Source organism: Doryrhamphus excisus, linkage group LG20, assembly GCF_037039965.1.
Source record: "Doryrhamphus excisus strain RoL-2023G ecotype Guam linkage group LG20, RoL_Dexc_Guam_v1.1, whole genome shotgun sequence".
In the NCBI taxonomy this organism is placed as follows: Eukaryota; Metazoa; Chordata; class Actinopteri; order Syngnathiformes; family Syngnathidae; genus Doryrhamphus; species Doryrhamphus excisus.
This window is the reverse complement of record NC_136376.1, coordinates 14,084,985-14,110,678: the sequence shown is the minus strand read 5'-3', so window position 1 is coordinate 14,110,678 and position 25,694 is coordinate 14,084,985. Positions and strand designations below refer to the sequence as shown.

The following is a 25,694-nucleotide window of genomic DNA, read 5'->3' as shown; positions in this document are numbered from 1 at the left end:
GTGTAGTCTATATTTGTTTGCTCGCATGGATGTGATTACGCTGTAACGACAGTTCATTTTCACCTGCATTACTTTTCATATTGAATTTTCTTAGTATGGCTGGGGGGTTGGCGCGCAGGCCACCCAGCTAGGAGACCCAGGTTTACCCTCGGGCATCTCTGTGTGGACTTTGCATGTTCTTCCCGTGCATGGGTACAAAAACATGGAGTAAAAAAACATGCATGTTAGGCATGTCATGCATGAATAGGCTCCTGCAACCGTCGTGAGGTATAGAAAAGCGGTATAGAAAATGGATGGGAAAATGGATTTTTAAGTGGATGTTTGTTTTAGTATCAAATTAAATACCATCCAAAACAATTTATTGTTTTATTAATCAATTAATTAATCAATTTGCTAAGCCATCTATAAAAGTAGACCTATTATCTTTGTGTTTTAGACTCAACAAGATATTTAAACACCTCAGCTTTGACTTTGGAAGTGATCAACATTTTTGCCTGATCATTTAAATACTGCACCGCTCGCAAGTCAATAGACCTCATGACAAGCTTATTAACCCATCGGAAATGGCAGGAAGTCATTACTCAATAGAACAGTCTTACTCATGGTGTCATCTTAAAAATAACGTGAAATTCATCAAAGGTGGGTAAGAAATATACATTATTTTTATTTATCATTATTATTATTATTATTAATATTGTAGTTTTGACTTTTAATTTAACTTCACCACCATTGGGCAGCATTTGTTTGTTTTTTATTTTTTCTTCTTAACCTAAGACAAGATGGTAACACACACGTTTTTGTTTTGTTTTTTTTCCTGCTTTGCATGCACATTAATTGGTGTCATGAATACTGGAATAGACATTGAATCAAAAAAGTAGGGGCACATCTATTTTACTAACAACTTATCACCAAAGACATTTTGACAGCGGTTGATTTGACGTTTACTACAGTGGCTTAGTGGTAAATGTACCAGTTGGAGAGGGAGCAATGCGGTTTTTACCACTGCAGTGTTCAAAGTCAAATATTCAATAATGCCCTTAGTATAGGATTCAACCTAAGCACATGCTGTAATTATGCACAACTGTTTTGTGCTGTTGTATACATTATTGTACCTTGGTGTCATATTGACATCCACCATAAAGAAAATGTTAATCTCATCCTGTAAGACAGCCCTGGCAGCTGCCTGAATCGGGCTTGTCGGATCATTAATGAGGGTGTTTTGCTTTAAAGGCTCCCAGCATGTATTATTTAACTATACATGGGAGCCACGTTCATTCCTGAGGTCAGAAGTCATTACAGCGACATGATTAATGGGTGATCATGTTTATATAAATCACACTTTCAGCTGTGCAGTTTGTCACCCTCTGTTTTCTCTTCTTCACCCATCATTAAGGCGCACGCTCCCTTGAGTGATAGTACAGTGCAATCAGCACATTGTTGCAGTTTCCTCAGTCAGCACATTGTTTGATGATGATGATGTTACAGCAAGGCTTCAGTGAGTTCACATTATTGCCGGAGGAACATGACAATAAAAATGTTGCCATTATGTCAACCTTTTGTACTGAGGCTCTGAAGAGTTCTGGCACATTGGAAATATGGCATTATAGTACTTTTAATCTTTGAGCTGACATTTCCAGTGGGATATTTAAGGTTTATTTCTTGCTCTACAATCATAGTAAAGATAAAGACTGAAAGGTGGTGATTCACTTTTTGACAGACAATCAGCGATGGCTGCAGCTATTGTGTTCAAGAGCGAATAGTAGAATTGCAACACTACCATGGAGCAGCTGCGATGTACTTTGACCTACGGTCAATTGATATATATAACGCCAAATCACAACAACAGTTATCTCATGGTACTTTACATAAGGAGGTCACATTCAGAAATGAAAAACAGAGGTAAAGAGCCCCCCCCAGGCTCTGTGGGGCGGCCGTCTGTCTCGACTGGTTGGGTTAAGATATCAAAGCAGATGCCCTGCAATTGGCTGGCAACCAGTCCAGGCTGTACCCCGCCTCTCGCCCAAAGGCTCCAGCATACCCGGGATCCTAGTGAGGATAAGCCGTGTAGAAAATGGATGGATTTTTATTCAACGCAGTCACTGAAAATCGTATGTTTGTTGAAACGTATGAGTTAGGTCTCAGGTCATGAGTGTCAAAGTTTTTGATGATATTGTCAAGTCCAGTCCAAAGTCATCAAAATTGTGACTCGAGTTTGATTTGAGTCCAAGTCGCATGAATTGACTCCACGCCTCTGGTGTTCAATATTGATTTTTATAAGAAAGACACATTTATTTCATTTTTAACTGCTAGAAATTCCATGTATTTTATGAGCGTGTGACATTTTATTGAATTTTACTATAAATCCGGGCTTCATCTGTCTGAATGTTATGAAATACAGAACAAGCATTTTTTTTCTTGTCTACCACTTCTTAATTTCTTCCCCTCAGCAGTTCATTTTCCGTTGCCATCCAGTATTGATTTCTTGCACATTGAGGATTGTTTTGCCTTTGCAAACTATAAAATGGGAAGCTGCTCTGCAAGTTTTGCTTTTGGCTAAATAAAAACTTGGCTCAGTCAGACACGAGAAAATAATGCGTTTGTATCCTGCAGCGAGTGAATTTGATACACTACAGCGTGTATTTTGTCTCTTCTCCTTATAAGAGAGGTGAGGCAAATAAATTCTTGTTCCATCTGTTGCAGCTTAGAGATGCAAACCAAAGGATTAAGATGTCTTCCAATTAATCAATTTAATATCTGAAAGTCTCAAAAAGATTTGTGTTGGGTGTAAATGTAAATATCACACAAATTCCCCGTAACGGGATTACCCACATCCGTTTCAGCTAAATGAGCGTGTTTTGATTTTGGCAGGAGACTCATTTTGACACCTTCTTTTGTCTGATCTTTCCTTTACATTGCTTGGATTCGCCCCTCATTTTTTAAATAAACCGTTGCACTTTATTGGGCAGCATCTATAAATAATGAATGCCATCAGCAAAACATTTATTTTCAATGATACAAAATTACAGTTTGCTTTTGATTTAAACTGCTGTTGCATTGCCTCCATGCATACTACAACTATGGTAAAAGTATCCATTATATACTGTATATTTCAGCATGGCTTACTCTTTAATTGCTATCAGTCCATCACACACACAAAAAATAAAACAATAATAGTGATGTCACACATGATGAGTTTGTCACGAGTCTTTCAACAGAAAATGTCCAAATTACTCTATGAATTACTTTCACATCTAATGTATTATCCTTATATATTTCTTTTTTTTTGTATTTTATTAGACTAATTGAATACTCAAGGGGAAATTTTACTTAAACTGGAGCTCTAAAACTTCCAGTGCTGCCCATAATCCCTGCTCTATGCTTTGATTCACTTGCTCATGTTTATGTGGAAGCCGGATGATTAAAGTTAATGCTGGCAAGGAACTAAAGGATGTTTCTCTGTATGATAACTAATGAGGTGTCAAACTGATTCATGAGAGTTAATGATTTGGCTCCCAGCAAATCCTTTTTTCCTAAAGAAACATTCAAGGCATTTTTTTACAGTACGTTAGTAAGCATAAGGGAATTTGAGATTAAGAGAAGAGGCAACAGAACCATCATATCACTTATTGCAATGCTAGGCAACAGCATGGCTTTGATCCTCCATCCATTTTCTATACCGCTTATCCTCACTAGGGTCGCGGGGGCATGCTAGAGCCTATCCCAGCTGACTTCCGACTAGTGGCCAGCCAATCGTAGGGCACACAATTATTCACACAGGCCAATTAACCTAGCATGTTTTTGGAATGTGGGAGGAAACCGGAGTACCCGGAAGAAACCCACGCTTGCATGGGGAGAACATGCAAACTCCATACAGATTCGAGCCCAGCTCTTCCCGATCTCTTGGCTGTGTGGCCAACATGCTAACCACTCGGTCACCATGCAGCAGGTTTGATCATGTCATCTTTTAACTGTTAAACATTTTGTATGGACAGAATGCTTAAAATGTCCTTATTTCTTTCTTATTCAACACTCTAATTATTTGTTTTGCACATAGAAAATATAAAGGAAGGAATATAAATGAAGCAAGTTTTCGGTACCGCCACCATCTTGAATGTGATGTCATAACGAGGATGCTTTCCGACAACCAGACTAATCAAAACACAACCATTGACGCACAGCAAAGTAAAAAATAATACAAAAAATAATTGCCATACTCATACATTATAACCATATTCATAAAATATACTGTATTTAGTACACAAAATGTGGATTTACTTGAACCCACCTTCGTCTCCTGGGTTTTGACTTTTTATTACCATCTGCCTCAGTGCTTGTGTTTCCCTCGATCTTGCTCAAAGAAAACTAGCTGGGACAGCTACCTTGAAGCACCCTCCGGCAATACACATTCAGTCCCAAACTTTCTTTTTATCTGAGGTTTAGTATCAAAAACATCTGTCCTACAGATGCAGATATACAATAACAAAAAAACTGGTGTAAACAATACTGTCTGCTGAATGTGAACTCGCATACTTCATACTTCTTGCATACGTCTGTTTGTTCAATTAGTACATTCATTCATTCATTCATGTAAGGTACTTTAATGTGCTGTGCTAATAAAATAATTACAACACAGAAGCCATTCTCAACATACAATACACCCCCCCCCACACACACACATGCACTCGTTCACCTTCACACATTACAGAAACAAAATGTTATAACCTACCACTAGTACACTGTTACTGATAAAATGTTGTTAAGATATTATAGCACACATTAACATCATCCACATTCCACAAACAAAACTGGATGCGCACTGATACTGGCTTTCTGTATGTGCAGTGCCAATTGTATTCTTTTCTCTGATTGGTCCGATTATCAATAGATGGGAAACTTGGGCCAATCAGAATAAAGAATAAAGAAAGGGATTTAGCTTCTTTTGGTTGAAATCTGAAATGGAAATAGCGCCTTTTGGTTGAAAGCATAAATTTCATATCACTTTTTTTCATATTTTTTAAAATGATTTCAAGGCCAAAATATGTGATTTGGATACACATGACAGAGGTCTATTAAACTCATGAAAACATGCAACTTAGTGAAAATTGGATTTAGCGCCTTTTGGTTGCAAGCTCTTCATATAGTAGACAAACAACCATTCACACTCACATTCATACCTATGGACAATTTGGAGTCAACAATTAACCTAGCATGTTTTTGGAATGTGGGAGGAAACCGGAGTACCCGGAGAAATAAGCGGTTTTAAAAATACCCTGCTTCGTGGGGACAAGGCCTTGACGGTTTCACATAGGTGGACAAGCAGCTCGAACAGGAACAGGAAGTGGAAAGGAGAGTTGGTTTGAGGCAAGGAGCATATCTGTTTGTAAATATTTCAACATTCGAGCACACATCTAACAAATAAAATATGCCTTCCGATGTTATTTTTCACTGTAAAATACTTTTGGTGTCATGAGCATTTTCAGTTAATACATACAAGAATTCAGCGCATAAGCTATCCAGTTAACATTACTAAAATTTTAAATGTGTTATTATTACATGCACAGATTTGTCACGTGTATTATGTACCCGAGCATAAATGTGGACAATAACTCAACATAAAAATCATAGTCAGATATAGACCAGGGGTGGGCAAACTTTTTGACTCGCGGGCCGCATTGATATGACAAAATTTACGGGGGGGCAGACTATATATTTTACACGTAACAGTCCACCTGGTATTATTGTATCTGTAAAATTGTCATGCAATCTGCTATTATTATTTATTATTTTAGATTTATATTTAAATATTTTAAAAATAATAAAATATTATAATAATTACAATAAAATTAAAATAATAATAATTATATTATTATTATGTAAAATATGCAAATATAACAATAATATTATATATAATTAATATAATAATTAGCATTAATATAATTATTAATCTAATCTAATAATCTAATAATAATAATTATTATTATTATTATTATGTGCTTGTGTCCCTTTTTTCAGGAGCACTTTGTAAACAACAGACCATGTCAAAAAACAAAATTGATAAAACCATCAAAAGGTTGGCTCAGGCCATGATGCCAGGTTGTATGTTGAGTTTAAATGAAATACTTTGGAAAGATTGGGCGGGCCGTATTCAAACACTTGGCGGGCCGGATGTGGCCCCCGGGCCGTAGTTTGCCCACCCCTGATATAGACTGTAATGTAAGTCTTTTTGATTAGTTACTTTTACAAATTACTCATATTTACCAAATAACTCCAAGAAAATATGCAACAATATGGTTTATAATGAGATGCCCAGTAGAGCAATGTGACCCGCATGCTTTAGATCTATTGAAAATAATGAATCTGCCTGACAAAGCAGTTTACTGCATCAATGAGACATACAGTTCAACAGATAATCATTACGTAGCTTGACAAGGGCACACAGTATATAACCCATGATTAGCATTAAAGGATAAAGCTGCAGCACTGATTTAGTTTTTCACCATTAAAATACATCTGGAACTGCTGTTTAAGTATATTATATGTGTCTACACATTTTTATATTGCTGGAACGTGAGGATATAGATATGCTTAAATTCTTCAGGAAGCTAAAGGAGATCTTAATTTGGCCATAAATTTGGCACTACGCCACACCACCACGAGGCAGGATAGATCAACCGTGTTGGTCTACGTGCCAAAGGCTGACCCTGCAGAATCATCAAACCAAGTCGTCTTCCATTGTCACTTTTTTAGGAAAGGCAGCCTTTGCTATGAACTGAGAGACCGGCACTAGGTCGAATATCCTGCTGCTGCACAGCATTTTCTCCAAAGTTCAACTTCTTGTTCCTTCAGAGTGTCTATTTTACTTCCTGTTGCTTGTCTGCTCCGACCAGTCGGGACATTTTCCTCTGACCTCAGAGTTCTGTCTTTGTCAGGCGATCTTCTGTTGAAAATGTCAGTAGAACATCAATACATCAAGTATCTGCAACTTTGTTCAAATTCTCTTTGAACCACCTTTTTTTGATTTGAACTTTATCTGTGGTCTTGACAACTTTGCAAAATGTCCACTGGGGTGCTGCATTTTGGCTAGTTAACACGCATTTGAAGCATGCTGCAGTGATTGTCTGTTGACTGAATTATAACGCATGATTTACAATACGATCATTTTCAAGTTTTCCCACTCTGCCGTATCCAATGAGTGTCCGTAGAAGATTTTAACCACACATAGAGAAGAACACAAAATGCCTCAGGCCTCCCCTACACCAACAAGTCTAACTTTATTTAAGAATGAACCAACTTTAAATAACTACCGTATTGCATGTGGTCTGATATAGACTAACCCTACATATAGGATGACACCCCTTTTTCAAGTCTTTTAGCGATAAAATAAAACATTTATTACAAGGTGTTCCCCAAGGTTCGTTGCTTGGTCCTCTCGCCCTCTACATCCGTAACATAATCCGTCATCATGGCCTCAGTTTTCACAGCTACGCCAATGACATACAGGTATACATCACCACCACCGCCATCAACTCCAACGTCTACTCCACCCTCACCAACTGCTTAACCGACATTAAAACCTGGATAGAACAAAACGTCCTCAAAGTCAACAGTGACAAAAACAGATATAATCATCATTGGTCCCAAAAACATAACAAAATCCACCCATGACTTCTGTCTCCAACTTGACAATGCCATCCCATACAACGCTATTACACCCCCTCTCACCTGTACCTACTTTTTCGTTTGAACCTCACGTCAAACAATTAACCTGGACGGCATTTTTTCATCTCAAGAACATAACCCGACTCCGTCCATTGCTTACATTCGCTGCCGCTGAATCCCTGATCCATGCATTTGTCACGTCCAGATTCGACTACTGCAATAGTATTCTCTATGGTATGCCATCCAAATTTCTCATCAGACTAAAATATATTCAGAACTCCGCTGTTTAGATGAGACTGGAGAGGCCCAGCAGAGGCGGACAAACCTGCTTTTCATTCACGTTTTCAGTCAATAATGCGAGAAGATGATAAATAAATGCATTTTGGAATACATAACTTGAGTTGTGGATACCAGTGTTTTGTTAATGTTCTGGTAAAACGAGCATACTGGCTTGTTTGGCTTGAAATAAGCTATGAAAATAAATGTTACAAAAATGACTAGCTTTTGGTCATTTTCATTTTGTTAAAGTAGTTGTTAGAACATTGGTGACTCCTAATATTTATGTAGGTACGTCTATGTGATTGGTATTGGTATCGGCCGATTTCACTCATGGATGATCAGGATCAGTCTAAGCAGCATAAAACTGATCGAAGCAAGTTTTTAGTACTACAAAATGTATTTTTTGAGGTCATCTGGTGTGTCAAACTTTAAATAAAATACTGACCCACACTACATAACAGACATGAAATGACCACCTCTGTTGTTGAGCTGCACTGTTTCACAGATTGCGCTTCATTTCCTAGGGGCACGGTGTGAAGTTAACATTGATGAGTGCATTTCAAAGCCGTGCCAAAATGGTGGGAGATGTATTGATGAAGGCGATCGATACAGCTGCGTGTGCCCCAGTGGCTTTTTTGGCCCCAACTGTGAGAGCAACATTGATGAATGCTTGTCTGCACCCTGTTTTCACGGGAGGTAGGTATTCATCTCTGTCCCTGTTAAATCTGAAATGCTGCAGATTCTGGAGAATTGGGATGGAATTAATTTGATTTTATGTCTCTCCATGCCGTTCCCTGAACAATTTGGGGTTACCAAGTTACCTGATAAAGGGAGAGCTGCAATTGTAAAAAGAGACAAACATTGAATTTAATCTCAACTTTCATCAGTTCATCAATTTTGCTGCCTCTCTTTTTGGGACACCTTAGCTGCCATGATGGAATCTCTTCCTACTGGTGTCTTTGTGAAGCAGGATGGAGTGGAAGCAGATGTGAAACAAACATTGATGTGAGTAGAGTTCCATGATTAAACCTGCTGGATGTTAAGAAGAACTCTGTAGTCTTTGTGTGGTCTCTGGTGTCACTAACTTCATCGACTCGCCAACAAGATAACGGAATTCAAGCGCCGCGATCATGCGAACGTTGTACAAATACCTGATTAAAGTAAATGGCTCAGTCTAATGCCTAATTGATTTAAACACAACACAGCTTCTGCTGGACTCTAGAGATAAGGCATTGAGTTGCATACATGGTCTCTTTGAACATTTAGTTGAATCTATTCTGGCTGGCTGTTGGTGGGTTTTAATAATAGTGATGGACCAGCCCGGGCACCTTTCGTGTTGTGTTAGCGGTAGCGATAAATTATTGTGTGCAGTTGTAAATTACACTTCATAACTGTGGGGGAAGCCTGACTGTCTTACGCACTAAATGTTTGTGTTTTTGTTGTAAAATCTATACAAATGGTGTATTTTTACTTGCAGGACTGTGCTTCTGATTCCTGTTTGAACGGAGGCTCATGTATGGATCATATAGGTGAATACTCCTGCCTCTGTCAGGCTGGTTACACAGGAAAAGCCTGCGAGCACGACACTGATGCTTGCAAAAAAGTCGGACAATTTTGTTCTAATGGCGCCACATGCATTGAAGGCGAAGGATCAAACTTTACTTGCAGGTGAGTTGATTTTCTGCTATTTTGCTAATATGAAAATGTAGAGCTGTGATTTTCATCTGCTGGGTCAGAATCATTAATGCAGTAAAGGCCTTTAGCAAGACCCAAATGCCAAAATTAAATAGCGAGTGAAGGAATTTGGAATTTATACGTATATATATATAGTGTGTATATGTGTATGTGTATCTACATATATATGTATATATGTATCTATATATGTATATATGTATTTATATATGTATATGTATCTATATATGTATATATGTACATATATGTATATATGTAGATGTATATATATGTATATATGTAGATGTATGTGTATATATGTAGATGTATATACCGTAAAGTCTCGTTATATCGATATCGGTTATAACGAATTACTACTTATTGCGATACTATTTTCATTTCCCGGCAAATTTCTAGTCTTTTATGATATAATTAGTTCCGTTAGTACGATACCCGGTTATTATGATAATCCGGTTACTACGATGCCCTTTTCATCTCCCGCCAGCCAATTTGGTCTGCTTATATCGATACAAAAGCAGCTTAAATCAATCTTTGCTTAAGGATTTCAATACCAAAAAAGAACACGGCGAACGGCTGCTTCCAGTCAACTTTATTTTTCACACTTCCACCACCAGAGCGCAGCACACACACCGATTCCCGCACTTCCTGGTTCACAGGTCATGCTCAACCCGCCCCCACACAGAAGAACCACAGGACAAACCACAAACGCTGTTGGTTTTTCTGTTGCAGGCATGTGTTTGGCCAGCTATGTGGGGCGGGTTGAGCATGACCTGTGAACCAGGAAGTGCGGGAATCGGTGTGTGTGCTGTGCTCTGGTGGTGGAAGTGTGAAAAATAAAGTTGACTGGAAGCAGCCGTTCGCCGTGTTCTTTTTTGGTATTGAAATCCTTAAGCAAAGATTGATTTAAGCATTTTGCCCACTTTTAATGCAGTTCGGCGCAGGATCGGATATATCGACAGTCCGGTTATATCGATATTTTTCCCGACTCCCGACAATGTCGATATAACGAGACTTTACAGTATATATATTTATATATATGTATATATATATGTAGATGTATGTGTATATATGTAGATGTGTATATATGTATATATATGTATATACAGCTTTCTTACTAGCATCCTTCCTACTAGCATCGTGAGACAGAAGTGTGTTTGTCCATAGCATAAAATGCAGTCAAACCAATTTTCACACGCCCATGATTTGGTTTTCATCGAAAATCTTCAGCAAAATTTGCGCACATTGTCTCAGCTTTTGTACAGTTTTGCATGTACTGTAACAACCTCGTCTGTTTGCCCTGTACAGTTGACTGCCGAAAAAAGCACAAACAAATGTTTTCTGCATGTAAAATAGTTAATATATTTGGGTGTCTTGAACGTATTAATTGTAGTTAAATTATGTTCTATGAAAACTAAGGTAAAAACTAACTTGTCATTTTGAGTGTGAACAGTACATATGTTATTGTAAATATACTGCCTATATAAATACTCCTCTTAAAAGGGATAGAAACGGTGCTTAAATCTGATGTTGGAAAGGATGCAGAAACCCTGAAAATCCAAATTAGATCTTTGCTTACTGAATTTGTCTTGTCACCAATTAAAAATGCATTTTCAGTGTCAGTGTGGTGTGTGTTCGATCATATGGCACAGCGGTCTTTCAGGTAGGCTCCAAGCAGATCATTACCATTTAATTGCAGTCATGCTGTCCCCTGAGTGATGAGATGCATAAAATACATGTTGTATGTGACGCGAGTGCGCAGATTCGACTTTGCCTCTCCCTTGCTGTTCTACAGTTAATTGCACTGTCTGACCTTGTGTTGATGCGCTGCTATACGCTCTGTGTCATGCTCTAATGTAGCCAGGAGTACTGTGACTCCAAAAAGGCCACTGCTCTCATACAATATTGATTTAGTGGACAGCATTTTTAATATTCACTTCAAGGTAGGTTTATTGGAGTGTATATTACAGAGGTAATGCATGCTTGGCTTGGTATTTGCAGATAAATGTACATGCACACACATCAGGCACACCTGGACAAATCAAATAAGATCCAGCACATAGTCAGAACATCGATAATAATCCTCAGTTTTGATTGACACTGTTTAGTATTTGGCAGTGCAGTTATAACATTAAAAACTACTCGCATCAGATTGCAAAATGTATAGGTTTCTATGTGCATGCAGGATAACTTTTATTGTAAAATATCAGTGAACCGTGAATGAATACAGTGCACCCTTGGTTAGGATCATTAAATTGTTCCAGAAGTCTAATTGAAACGGATGTTAACTGAAGACATTTTTAATCCGTTCCAGAAAGCACCTTTTTATATTTTTACCATTACAATTAACAATTTCAAATGCATGTACAGTGGTGTGAAAAAGTGGTGTTATTTCGTATGTTTTTGCATGTTTGTAAAATGTAAATATTAGTCAATGACAACACCACTGAGCAGGTTTTCAATGAAGCTTTTTATTAAGTGAGAAGATAAAAACCAAACCTACATGGCCCTAAAAAAATAGTAACCAGGGCAACCAGGCACCAAAAGCACATTGCACCAAATCCATATACTTGCCCCCGCACATGGTGGGTCTACCGGGTAACTGCATCCATAGGTTTAATATTCAAATCTATGGGCTTTGTTTCAGGCTAAATGTACTCATGCAGTAGTTCCTTGATCAAACAACATGAAAAACAGATTGTTGTTTATCTGTGGACTATGTTTGAAGTCATGCATATTCTGTTCTGCACCTGTCTAGCAAATAGCCTCAAAAGCACTGTGTTGTGCATGGTCAGCTTGGAGGTTACGCATGAAAGAACTTGCTCATTTTCTCTTGTTGCTGTTGCGCATGATAAAATCCAAAATATCTCACAGAAGTCACTTCTGAGAAAGTAACAAAAAAAAAAAAACAAGGAGGAAATATATTTACTGTAGAGCAAGACTTTAGTTTGCAATACACTTTGTATATTCAGGTCACGTTTACAGTGGAATGACTATAGTGCTACATATCAACTCTGTGTCTTTGATGCATGGTCAGGTGCTTTGTAGACTCATTCTCTGTGCTGTATAATCTGTTCAAATGAAGTAATGTATGTCTAGAAAGTTAATTACTCCATTAAGCATTGTATTTGAGATGTGCATATATCTTGGATTACAGTCTGGGTTTCCTCCAATACTGTCCTACCAACTGAACATGTATTCAGCCAATATTTCATCTTAGTCGTGCAAGTGCTTCTCGTTGCAAGTCGTGATCAGAGACTGTGCACGCCTTTCAAATATTACAATAATAATGTTTTATTAAGTTTCGTGCTGATAAACCAATTTTGTGGCTGTTTGTTGCTTATGAATAATGGAAATTAAAGATGGGGACAGTTTTTACCGTCATATTGATTGGCGATCAGAGCATGGACAGGCCACCTGAGACCACCTGATCTTTAAAACACCTGCTGTAAAGTGCTATGTTTTTGCAGCAAGCTGGAAAGTAAACAAAGCCATGTCAGCAAAGTGGAAGTACTTCTGTATTCTAAATCAAAATAGTCCTACAGCCACTTTGAATGTAAAATGCAAAATGACAATTTCAAGGGCTGCATTCTGTACCACAAAATGAGTCCGTCGTCTGAGGACCAAACATAAAAAAAGATGTATGAAGTGTTTAGCAAGGCGAGAAAAAGCTGCTACACCAAAGTAACAAACTCTGGACTTTTGGAAAAAACACAGAAAGGCAAAGCAGATCACATCGTAGAGAATGTGCGGTTTTGCCATCTTTTAGAATGTATGGATCCAGAATCAGAATCAGAAATTGTCCATCCATGCTGTGTTTTTGTTGATTAACAATAATACTAGCAAATTTTACATGTAATTAAATAAGCTTCATGAGAATGTGTTATTGTGTTTACTGTTGTTACTTGCTAAAACATTTTCAGTTCCATAGATCAGGACTCTCCCAGGATTGGGATTGGAGGCCAAACATGCTGATCAGGACATCATTATAGTTGAAATGCGTATACTGTAAATGCCTTGGAAATCATTAATAAAGAATTACAGCATACTGTATGTTAATTTAGCAATTAATAAAGACTCACAACTTGGCAACGTAACGTTACGGCAGCCTTTTAGCCCTTGCTGACAGTTAAAAACAAATCATATTAATATGCCTTTATGGGGGGAAAAAGAAGCAACAACCAACAGGCTTTCGAATAAATAATAAAGCATCTCCTGGTTAGAGTGCAGCGTTACACTCACTAGAAGGAAGTGACAGCCTCTTGCGGAATTACAAACATGATATGTTTTCTTAGCTGTCCTGCAGGTTTCATGGGGAATTTCTGTGAAGTGGAAGTTAACGAATGTGCCTCATCTCCCTGCCACAATGCCGCCATTTGCCAAGATCTTATAAATAGCTACATCTGCCACTGCCGGTCAGGTGAGTCACTCACACATTGTGGAGGTTTGTCAGGTGACATCAAGATGATGAGGCGACGGCGTCTTTTACACGGATCCTTTGTTACCACGTCGTCTTCTGTGCCCCACTTTCCCAGAGTGCTCCTTGCCATATGTAAGGCATTTTAATACCTGAAGACCATTCACATGAGATTGAAGGCTACCATATTAAGTGGCAAGAAAAGGTTACAATCATGCCTGTATAGCTTCCTTTCTTCTGAACCTTCCAATAGTCATCTGGTTTCTCAGGGGAACGATCTAGTCATACAGTACTAAAATAAAGTGATAAATAGACGATACTGCCTCGCCTCATTAAAATTTATGCAGTCCCTGTACTCTTTAGTGAAAGCCTTTTCTTGTCTGTGCATATGCGTGAACCCCAAAAGAAGAAAATCAATGTGGGAGCATCTGATTGATATTCACTTCAGAGGGTGGAAGTGGGAGAGCCAGGGCTCACCAGTGCACTCTGTGGGCTTTTGTTCCTGGCAGGTTGGACAGGCCTTCACTGTGAGGCTGACATTAATGAGTGCCTTCCACAGCCCTGCAACCAGGGGATATGCGTTCAGAATGATCCGGGCTACGGCTACACCTGTTTCTGTCGTCCTGGATTTGTGGTGAGACTCCCCACCTGTTTCTGCCTCTATGTTTTGTTTTTTTTTTCTTTGAATGAGAATGAACATTTATTCTCCTACACCCTCGACTCTCTGGGGCTGGCTTGGCAATCATCATTATTGCATTTCGATAAGACGATTATATCACACTGAGACAATACTGCAGTGGTATTCAGTAGAGCGCATACAACTGCAATGGCCGAGCAAGCCTCATTTGGATCAGTACCAAACTCATGGCAAATTTGTCATTAGGATTCAAGCATTTGGAATAAACTTTAGTCAAACCTGGACCCTACACAAAATGACTATAACGCTGTAGGACCATGTGATTTCACCAAGCCAATCAGCGCAGAAAGTTGACAATAATAGAGAAATGGCCTAAAATGGTCTAATACCAAATTTGGAGTTCAAGCAAAGTCAGCAGAGGAAAATGTAATGATAACCATAGAGTCCTGCTGCTCCGGACAATATCAGCAATACAATGCAGTGAATGAAAACACCGGAAACACCTTCCTTTTAACTCTAAAAACTCCATCAGACATTTGACTGGAAGTCATGTGCACACTACTCGTGCACATAAAGCACATAATGAAACAACTTTAATATATCATTAAATATATTGTGACATAATAAAAAAAATCATGTGCCTTATGTTTTAACTGTGCACACAGGCTACTAATTTAAACGTTTTAGAGTTGTCTTCTGTTTGATTAATTCATTCATTATAAATTGTTATTATATTATGTTATATTATTACATACAATGTGCCAAAGAAAAAGCAACATCCATGCAACGGTCCAGAAACACAAAGTTCATCCACTTTTGTTTCCTGCAGCTCCATTTCCTCACATGTGTAACCCCACTCCACCCTTTTCAGTGGAGCGTCGACACATACGACAACCACACGTTTTGACCAATAACGTGCGGCTTTAACAGAAAACAATGGCTTGTTCACTTCAAAGAACCGACACCTGTGGTTTACTTCACGTTTTGTGAAAACAGAAAACGAAAGGAAAAGGCAATGCACATCTAAAAAGGGTTAAACCAGCGTGTCCCAACAAGTCCTTCACATGAGAGCAATAAATATTGGCTAATTAGTTTTTGTGTAATAGTGCTCACAAAAAATAACTGCATTGGCACCATAACCTCATTAAAGGAGTAGTTATGCAGAAGATTACATTTGCATAAGTTACATAATTCAATATTATTTCTTCAGCCCGAACTTTATTTTTCACACTGTTAGCATTATATATCGTTTAGACTTTCATTTCACACTCAACGTCTACAGGCTGTTTATTCTTGTGTACACAGGGGAGGAACTGTGAGCACAACTATGATGATTGCCTCTTAAATCCATGTCCAGAAGCATATTCCTGCATAGATGGCATCAACAAGGTCACCTGCCTCCCTCCTGCTACGGATGCTGTTCCCTTGGAGACTGCACTGAAGAACATCACTCGCGGCTTCACACCCCGTGTGCAAACACTAACACTCAGTCCCACGCCGGCAGCTGAGCAATCCACAGGTACAAAACCACACTGCACATTCATGTCCTATAGGCACGCAAATGTTGCCTTGTCCTTATGCTACCTTGCAGTTTTAAGCACTTTAATAATTCAAGAGCCATAATCAGAAATGCTTGTCGACTTTCAGTTATCTTGCTTGTGATGTTCCGTCATGTACTGTGCATCATGCAGCTGCAGCAAGTAAACACTGGAAACAAGGGAACGGGTGGTCTGAATATGCCTACAGGTAGCAAAGGCTGCATGGTCAAATAAAATCCCATTCCTATTTTTCAAACAAAAATTCCAAGAGCTTGAGGCGATGGAGACTTGTACTGAGTCTTTATCCCTCTCTGTTTGCGAAGTCCAGACACCATTGACCAACCATTAAATCCTCGATCGATGCTACGGGCAAAATAGCCTCCGTCAAAACAAAAGATTTTGATTTACTGCATGTTGTCCCATTAAAATTGCAACATGCTATGAGACGTTCATGGTCGTAAGATGTACTCTGTCTTTGTCAACAGATACATTAAATTACTAAAGCACTTTGTATTCAATCTCGGTACAAATATTTGCTGCTAAAAACCATCCCCATAATCCATCAATACCAGACAACATTTAACAGGACATTACAGTATACTGTATACTGTAGAACAAAACTGATTGTAATTTATTTGATACACTATTTAGCATTTGATAGAACAGAAAAATACAATTCAGTGCTGTAAGCAGCATTGATCTGGACTGTGGACAAGTATGCAGTTTCACAATAAGATGTGACCTTTTAGAGTTAAGGTATTGAATTTCGTGTTGCATTCCTTTCGCCAATGAAGGAATCTGATGGATTCATCTCCTTCGAGTGGGACCTTCTTCATGACCACGTCAAATGACTATGTCAAAACCAATATGGCAGCCTACCTATGCATCTTACAGAATATGTTCCTTAATGATTTTCATATGAGCATAAGTAGTGACATTTGTCAATTTGATGCAATGGTGGCAGGTGCAAATACTTCAGAATCATTTATGCGACACTTTGTTTCACGGTGAATCAGCAAAGTTTAACTGCCACGCACACTTTACAGTGAAAACTCATGGTTACCGCAATTCAGTCACTCATCTTTCTAGTACTGTATTTTTCAGACTATAAGTCGCAAAAATGTTACTTCACAAAACAACAAACATTTAATCTGGAAAGACAAGTCATTAAGCTACACAGAATCACAGAACAATAGGCTGAGTGTGTGGGTAGTGTGTTAAAGTAACACCCATCCATCCATTTTCAATACCGCTTATCCTCACGAGGGTCGTGGCAGGCAGGAACCTATCCCAGCTGTACTGGTCACCAGCCAATCACAGGACACATATAGACAAACAACCATTCACACTCACATTCATATCTATGGACAATTTGGAGTGGCTAATTAACCTAGCATGTTTTTGGAATGTGGGAGGAAACCGGAGTACCCGGAGAAAACCCACGCATGCACAGGGAGAACATGCAAACTCCACACAGAGATGCCAAGTGGTGAATCAAATCTAGGTCTTCTTGATCTCCTGACTGTGTGGCCTACCACTCGGTCTAATAGCTTCTCAATGGAATGCTTTCATGACCCCACTCACATAGCACAACTAGAGGTATACAACACTCGGATAACTGATGAAAAATACTGGGAGACGAGGCAGGCACACAACAGTGGCATTATTCACACACATATACAAGCTTCCATAAAAAACGTGAGTTTTGCGGCTGTTATACAGACTGTGTATTTTCATTCTGGGCTATTTCTCGATCTTCCTCACAGTCCGGTGATGTCACCAAAATTATTGCTGTTATTTTTTAATACAAAGAGAAAGCCTATGAAATTGTGTGATTGAAGTCAAATAGTGGTGAAAGTGGATTGATTCTGTTGTGTATTTTTTCTCAGTGGGTAGCATAAGGTTTATGGTAATGGTAATGGTTTTATTTCATTTCAACATGCATCAGATTACAATCTAGTGCATCACATAATCAGTTCCCAGTTCCACATGTCCAAAAGGAGTAGGAAGAAGCAAAGCTTATTAAATCCTACCCCTCCACCTGGTACTTTTACAATCAGTAACTTAGATTTGTTCACTTCCTGCTTTCCATAATACAGTTTAAGTTTTTTTTTAATTTATTTTTTATAATGTACCTTGTACTTCGGTACGGTACCGAAGTACGAGGTACATTATAAAAATGATATGAGCATCCAATGCCATAATGGGTACCATAGTAAGTGTCAATATAGTGATATATATAGCACATCATGACTGGTTCAAGACTCTTCATCCTTGTATTTAGCAAACATCAACTGCTTGTATTGTTTCTTGAATTGGCTCATCGTTGTGCATTGTTTGATTTCCTTACTCAATCCATTCCAGAAATGCTATGGCTTTTTAACGTAGTTAAAGATCAGCAATAGTATAAGGATATTATAAATTAAATTATTACTTTACAATAAATAGTAATAATGGACAGCAAGACATCATTGCTTCAATAATTGGTTTGAGCACAGACCTAAAACCTTGCTTCCTAATGCACAAGACTAGACACACACAAACTAATAAACACGTCTAAAAACCTCAGGTAGGGTTTAACAAGAAGAAACTGATGTTTGGGTTGGTCACCTGTCCAGACACAGTCTCAAGTTCTTGTTTTTTAATGCATAAGATTAGACACATGCAATACAGAAAATAAGTAAATGTTACAAAAAAGTGGGCTAATAAATTGACACACAAAGACTGCAGATTTCTGAAAATAACAGATGAAATTTCTACACTGTACAAGAAGCAATGAAGTCTGTAAAATTAAATAATTAAAAATAAAAAATCACAAAATTTTCAACTACAATGATGAAAATGGTAATATTAATGATGATTATAATGATGGTAATAATGATAAAGATTATAACAATAATAATGATATTAATAATAATATTACAATGATAATAATAACAGGGGAAACAAGACAGTGGCATGAACATGATTATCTTGCAAAAAGGGGTCGGCATTTATAAGCTTTTGCTTCAGCCTACTCCTTTTGGGCTTGGGATCAGATAGTTGAATACAAATGTAAATAATGGAAAGTTATATTTTGATTGATGTAAGAAATGCACTGTTATGATTCATATATTTGCCCAAATAAAGGGAAAAAAATAAAAAAATAAATGTATCATTATTATTATTATTATGATGAGTATAAGAATCTCAGGTTCAGGATGTGTAGGGGTAGAGAACTTGGTACTGGAAGGTCGTTTATATAATCCCCCGGATCAAAAATCTAGATAAGGAACGTGAAAAAGCAACACTGACCAGATGAGTGTGGAATATAAATACATGTGCTGTATGTCAGAAATGTTGATTGCACATAAAAGATGAAAGCCTGATCATTTGAACGCAGGCAAGTGAACGCTACAGATCGTAGTGTGTTATATATGCTAATGCTATTGGATTTAGCAGCGCGTGTAAGAGGAGGCAGATTGTTTCTTCTTGACAGATGAGGTTTACCTTACCTTTGAAACTATTCACAAAGCCGCAGAGCATTTAAACAGACCTATTGAACACAGACGAGCTTGAACCAATTCACTGTGACACTCTGAAATTCACTCTGGGCCAAACATAATGGAGTCTTCCCATCTGCACCTGATCCAGTATTGGACCAAGGCGAGGAGCATTTGTACACTGGGCTGAATGTACCAAGACTTGAAAGCCAAGCATTTACAAAGCATACTATTTGTTAATGTACACATAGATAATCATTTTCACGTTTGTGTTTGGGTAATAGGACCAGGAAACCGGCAACTTTATCTAACTAGGTCACAATCTAAAAGCAAGCCGTGCCCTTGGTGCTGCCTGAAATAGACTCAGACGATGATTCTTTCAACCCCAGACTCCTCCACAACACACGTCAATATGCATTTAAACAGAGGCCAGTCGATGGGCTACACTTGACAAACTATATATACGTATATCCAACACACCGATATGCCACCATCTCTGCACACACAATGCTGAGTGCCACAGTTTAAGACATGATGCGAATCTCCGAGGGGTGTGCTGGTGGAAGGGAGCTCACTGCTGCTAAGCCAAGCTTTTTAAAGTCGAATAGTTGTTAGACTTTTGAGAAATATATTTCCAGAAAATGTAAACTTCAACTTGTGTGGCACTGCACCACCATGAAATATGGTATCAATCATTTTAATAAATGTAATGTTATGATTTACATATTTAAAATGCTACCCATACCCTTCAAATGATTACCCTTGTTTAGAAAAGTGTTTATTGTATAATATACACTAACATTTTGTTTTCATTTTCATCTGTGCCAGCGAGTCATCATAACAGTCAGATGTTTGGAATATGCATGAGCAATGCACAGCCCAAAGGAACTACTGTGCGTTATGAGTAATAACATTAATTATTTAAATCCATTCAGCAAAAATATAAATGGATATGTAAAGTACAACAATAGAGTTAGAATAGAATGCAAAAACAAGTGAGAATGCAGTTTTTTATCATAAAATAATATTAAGCGGAGTTGTCTTCCCTCACATATCTTCAGAATAAGAGATTTTTTTTTCTGCAGACATTGAAGGTAAAGAATGACCTTTTGCCTTCCCTCCAGGCTCAGAAATTGCAAGAATCCAAGAATGGTCCTCAGCAGTATTTTATCTCCGTCCTGTGACAAGTTCAATCAGTCAGTCTATTACATTAACCAATAAATCAGGAACAAAACAGGACTTACACCCTGGCTTTTTTTAAATAAATGGGACATAAAGTCTATATCAATTAAAAGTCGGCGGGCAAGGTCTCGCCTTACAATAATTGATCTCCAGCTCACATCTTATCAAACATATACCTATTTTTCCAGTGGTAATATCTTGTGTTATAACCTGTCTGACATTCACTTACTGACACACTCCACTGTCATGAATGTATGACTCATATCAATTCTTTCACCTCGTTTATGGGCGTGTATTAAGACAGGAGGTAATTATACTGGCTGTGAAATATTCATATTCCCACTGAGAAAACTTTTTGTTCTTTAGAAAGAAGAAAAGACCTTTGAACAGACTACAGTGGAGATAAAACTCCACGGTCAGCAATATGTTATCACATCGACTTTAACCTCTGAATATAACCTTAACTATAGTTTTCGCTGGCTTCTCCTCTCTATGGAAGGGCGGCAGTGACAGGCACATTTGAACTCACACACGTTCCCTGCACACCTTCTGTACTGCAAGCGCCTACCGTATGAAATTTTGATGTAAAGTATTTAATTGTCCGATGTCTGCAACATTATCTTATTCTCAAGGTGCTGACAAGCAGAAACTGTCAGGTGCCTTGATCCAAATCAGTGCACTCTGATCGGGCTCTATTTTCATAGACCAGGCGCCAACAGGGTGTGGCCAGCACATGTTGCAATTTTTGTGAGCAGCGCAGTACGGTGCAGCGCGGTGCAGCGCGGTGCACCCACGCCCCCGTCCCTCCCACCAGCGCAAGTGGCAAAGAGGGAGGAGAGAAGGCATGAGAGGGTTTAACACAGCCGAGTGTAATCTTCACAATATATGCTTCCGTACACCATACACTGGGCTACTATATATTAAGCACAAAAACAAGTTTTTTTTGGTACGTTATTTCTATGATTTAACAACTCTCCTTGACAACATTTTAATAGTGTTTCTTTTCAATCGTGGTGTCCAAAGTGCAGCCTGGTCATCATTACAAGCACATGGCTGTTTTTCTCTTGATATAACAACAATAAAAAAATATAAAAAATCAGTCATTTTACGAGAGTCAAATAAAAAATAAGAGAAAAAAGTTACGTAATACAAAAAAAAATCACTTTTACAAGAAAAATGCTGTAAAAAATTCATTAACATGAAGTTGAAATAAAAAAAATGTTGTAATATGAAAAAAACAAAACAATGAATAAAGTTGCATTGTTTGAAAAATATGGTGTCTGAAAAAGTTATAATGTCACAAGAATGAAGTGAAAATAATGAATTAATAATTAGAAGAAAGAGTCCAAATATTAAGAAAAAAAGTTTGTATTCTAATGAAAAAAGTGGACATTTAACGAGAATAAACTCACAATATTATGAGGAAAAAGTAATGTCTATTTAGTAGCATATAACTGATACATATTAAAGAAAAATTGGTTATTTTAATGTTGTAATACTATGAGAAACAGACAACAAAATGTATGTATTTTTTTATTTTTGGAAAATTAAGTTGGGGAAAAAGTTAAAATATTATGGGAATAAAGTCACATTAGTATGAGAAGTTGATTTTTTTAAGATTATCTCTGTTAATTCTGTTGTTGCTATGGTTGCCATTTGGTGGATGAAAGTCTATAATAAGACAAAAGAAGCAAGACATGATGGTAGCTTAAGCATGTATCCTTAATGCAACGTTCAGTAGCATGTGGAAGAACCAATCATGGAGGTCATCTCTGATCAACACCACAGTGAGGGTGTCATCAAATAGAGTTCAGTCTCGTCAGATCGTGCGACGTACCTAATGTTGTGGTCGGTGAGCGCATCTTAACTTTGACTGTGTGCATGAGCACTGCGGTGTACAAATGGAAGAAAGTAGGAGAGTGTAATGGCAAAACTGCAGCTCGCTGTTAATGAGGCATGAGAGTGCCCTTTGGCAACAGCTTCAGACTGCATCAAAGACTACATCAGACTAAACAAGGCTTTAAAATTAATGAAAAGCTTTGTCTCTGAGGGGTAATTTTCCATCATCAGCATTGGCAACCTGCATTATCAGGAGTGAAGACAGCAGTGCTGCATTGTTGCAGTGTCGGTTTATCCTCATTAATTCACAAATCACAGCAAGAATGCAGCTTGTGTTTCTCTTATTTCGGTAATGGTTTTTCTTCAGGGTATTGGCGCTGTAGGTTTCCAGTCCAAATGGGATATTCAAGTAAACTTATTTCCCAAATGCCCCCGAGGAGCACGCTGTCGGATCAAAAGTTGGGACTTGACGTGTAACACATATTGATAGAGGTCCACTTGCGGTCGCTAAATGAATCATGGCAACGCTTTTAAAACTGATTTATCTTGTGTAATGATTTCTTTTTATTTTCCTCTAGATGGGAGGTGCACCCACAAACGCTTTTCAATTTAACAAACTCCCTCCTTTGGCTTCTTCCGAACCGATTGCACCGTTTCTTTCAAATTAGAACTACATTGAGCATGAGCGCCCCTAATGCCAGCCCGAGCCTGCCGTTTAAGTTGGTCCGTGTCACTACACCCAATAAGCTTGCAGGCAGGGGTGCTTTAACTCGTGTGTCCCCTAATTTCCTATTCTCAGGGATGACACAAGTCAAGTTATTCCAATATAAAACGCAGCATGTAATAAACGTGTATGAATGCATTGAACTTAGACCGATGGTTTCTCTTTGGTGATATTGTTCCATTTGCATGCTTCACAGCCTTCCTGGCGAATAAAGTGATTTTCAGTGTGCCTCGACTTGGGATGCTGCGCAGAATATTTTGCAGCTCTTTTTACATAAAAATCCCTGCTCAATTTCTGTGCGCTTTTTTTTTTTTTTACTGTGTCTTTCAGTGGTATTCTATTTCCGTTGCCAAGGTTATTTGATGGATACAGGTTACATTTACATTTCATGCCACAACAAAGCAGTGGCAAGAGACTCAGAGGAATAAAAACAGGAAGTTCAAGTCTGTATCACATCTTCTCAGTGAGGCATCCAAGCTATGATCTCTGTCAAGGTGATGTTCTGAATCTCATTCTGCATGCTCACATTCCTTTGGAGGAAGTGGGTGGAAGATATTGTTTCTCCTTTCAGGCATCAATAGTGGATAGATGCAGAATTTATGGAAAAAAAGTCATCATTTCACCTTTTACTGTATATTGGTATCCCTTAGATTCATACATCCACTACTTTGGGGATTCCTACCTGGAGTTTGAAGGGATTGACCTTAGCCCCGTCAACAACATCACTGTGAGATTCCGGACTGAAGCAGACCATGGGACTATTGTTTACGTGGGTCAAGGACCAGCTGTCAAAGATTCCGTCTTCATGGAACTCTTCGTCATGGACAGGCTGCTGCAGGTAAAACTTTGAATGAAACGGAAAATAACAAAAAAAGAAATCACAAAACGTGGACATGCATGCTTTTGATTGGAGAGCAATGGTGAAAGAATGTGACAAGTGAATTAGATGGTGGTTATCTACAGCCTTGTATTACTTGTTGTCTTTGTAAAAGGATATACAGTATACTTACAGTTGTCTGTTGACTGTGATCCATTTGTTCCAGATCCGACTGTGATAAGTGAATTTTTCCACAATTTTTCACTGCCAGCCATTTTCATTTTTGCTTCACTTTTAAGACCTACAGAATATTGAGTTTAAGGACTAAAAACTTTGAAACTATGTAAAGAACCTTTAGACTCTAGCCTTGTTTCTAGCCTTTTTTGGGTCTCTGCAGTAGTACAGTACAGTAGTATAGTTTTCTGCGAAAACACCTGATTTTGAACAAAAAACATCCATATTTTCTGTTGATTTAGTGTGTGAACACTTACTCCTTGATGGCAGGGGTCTCCAATTGAAGGTCCAGACCTTACTTGCATTTTTCGTCCCTTTGTATTGAGTTGTGTACTCCTATAGAGCAGCTGCACATGATAACCAGCACAGAAAGCTTTGTAGATCCTCAGGAATCTGCACCTATTCCACCACTATTTCTTTGGATTCCGTGCTTCCCGTGAAAACGGTCTGCACGCCTCCAGGCACCTCGACTCCGCTGTGGTTGGTCACAGACGACTTCTGGCGTTGTGCCGATAGCTGCCGAACTTTATAGGAGTTGATAAATGGAAGAGGATAATAAACCAAGGGATCCAACACATATGGCTGTTTGTTAAAAGCGGACATTTTAAAAAGATAAATTGCCGTTTATTAACAACTGCTATAACTGCCGCACAACACCGGGAGTCCTTCTAGGCGACCACAGCGGAGTGGTCATGCCTGGAGGTGGAATAAATTAAAAGAGACCGTTTTCACTGGAAGCAGGAAATCCAAAGAAATACAGGTAGAATAGGTGCAGATTCTGGAAGATCTAGAAAGCTGGTTATCTAGATGTGCTGGTTATTTATTGTGTGTAGCTGCTCTATAGGAGTCCACAACTCAATACAAAGGGCCGAAACATTTGCATAATAGGTCCCCTTTAGGAACTATGCATTTCATTTATTATTTTAGAAAGAATTTAGAGGGTTTTTTTGTTATTTATGTTGTACTTCTAGCGTGCAGGCCCCACAGCTAGGACACCCGAGTTTGAAATTGAAATTGTCCATAGGTATGAATGTGAGTGTGAATGGTTGTTTGTCTATATGTGCCCTATAATTGGCTGGCCACCAATCCAGGGTGTACCCCGCCTCTCGCTGAAGACAGCTGTGATAGGCTCCAGCCCCCCCGAACCTCCTGAGGATAAGCAGTAGAAAATGAATGCATGTTCTACTTGCATCATAC

General features: G+C 38.4%; 1 protein-coding gene across 5 annotated transcripts in view; it reads left to right on the top strand.

Moving 5' to 3' along the window:
- The window catches only part of eys (EGF-like photoreceptor maintenance factor), a 224,227-nt gene that overhangs the window by 105,552 nt on the left and 92,981 nt on the right, over positions 1–25,694 (top strand). For all 5 annotated transcript variants that reach the window (XM_078787403.1, XM_078787404.1, XM_078787405.1 and 2 more), the window contains 7 exons: positions 8,463–8,634; positions 8,865–8,943; positions 9,416–9,606; positions 13,923–14,047; positions 14,554–14,678; positions 15,987–16,200; positions 24,097–24,284. In XM_078787403.1, the coding sequence (XP_078643529.1) occupies positions 8,463–8,634; positions 8,865–8,943; positions 9,416–9,606; positions 13,923–14,047; positions 14,554–14,678; positions 15,987–16,200; positions 24,097–24,284 (1,094 nt within the window). The remainder of the gene's footprint in view (positions 1–8,462; positions 8,635–8,864; positions 8,944–9,415; positions 9,607–13,922; positions 14,048–14,553; positions 14,679–15,986; positions 16,201–24,096; positions 24,285–25,694) is intronic.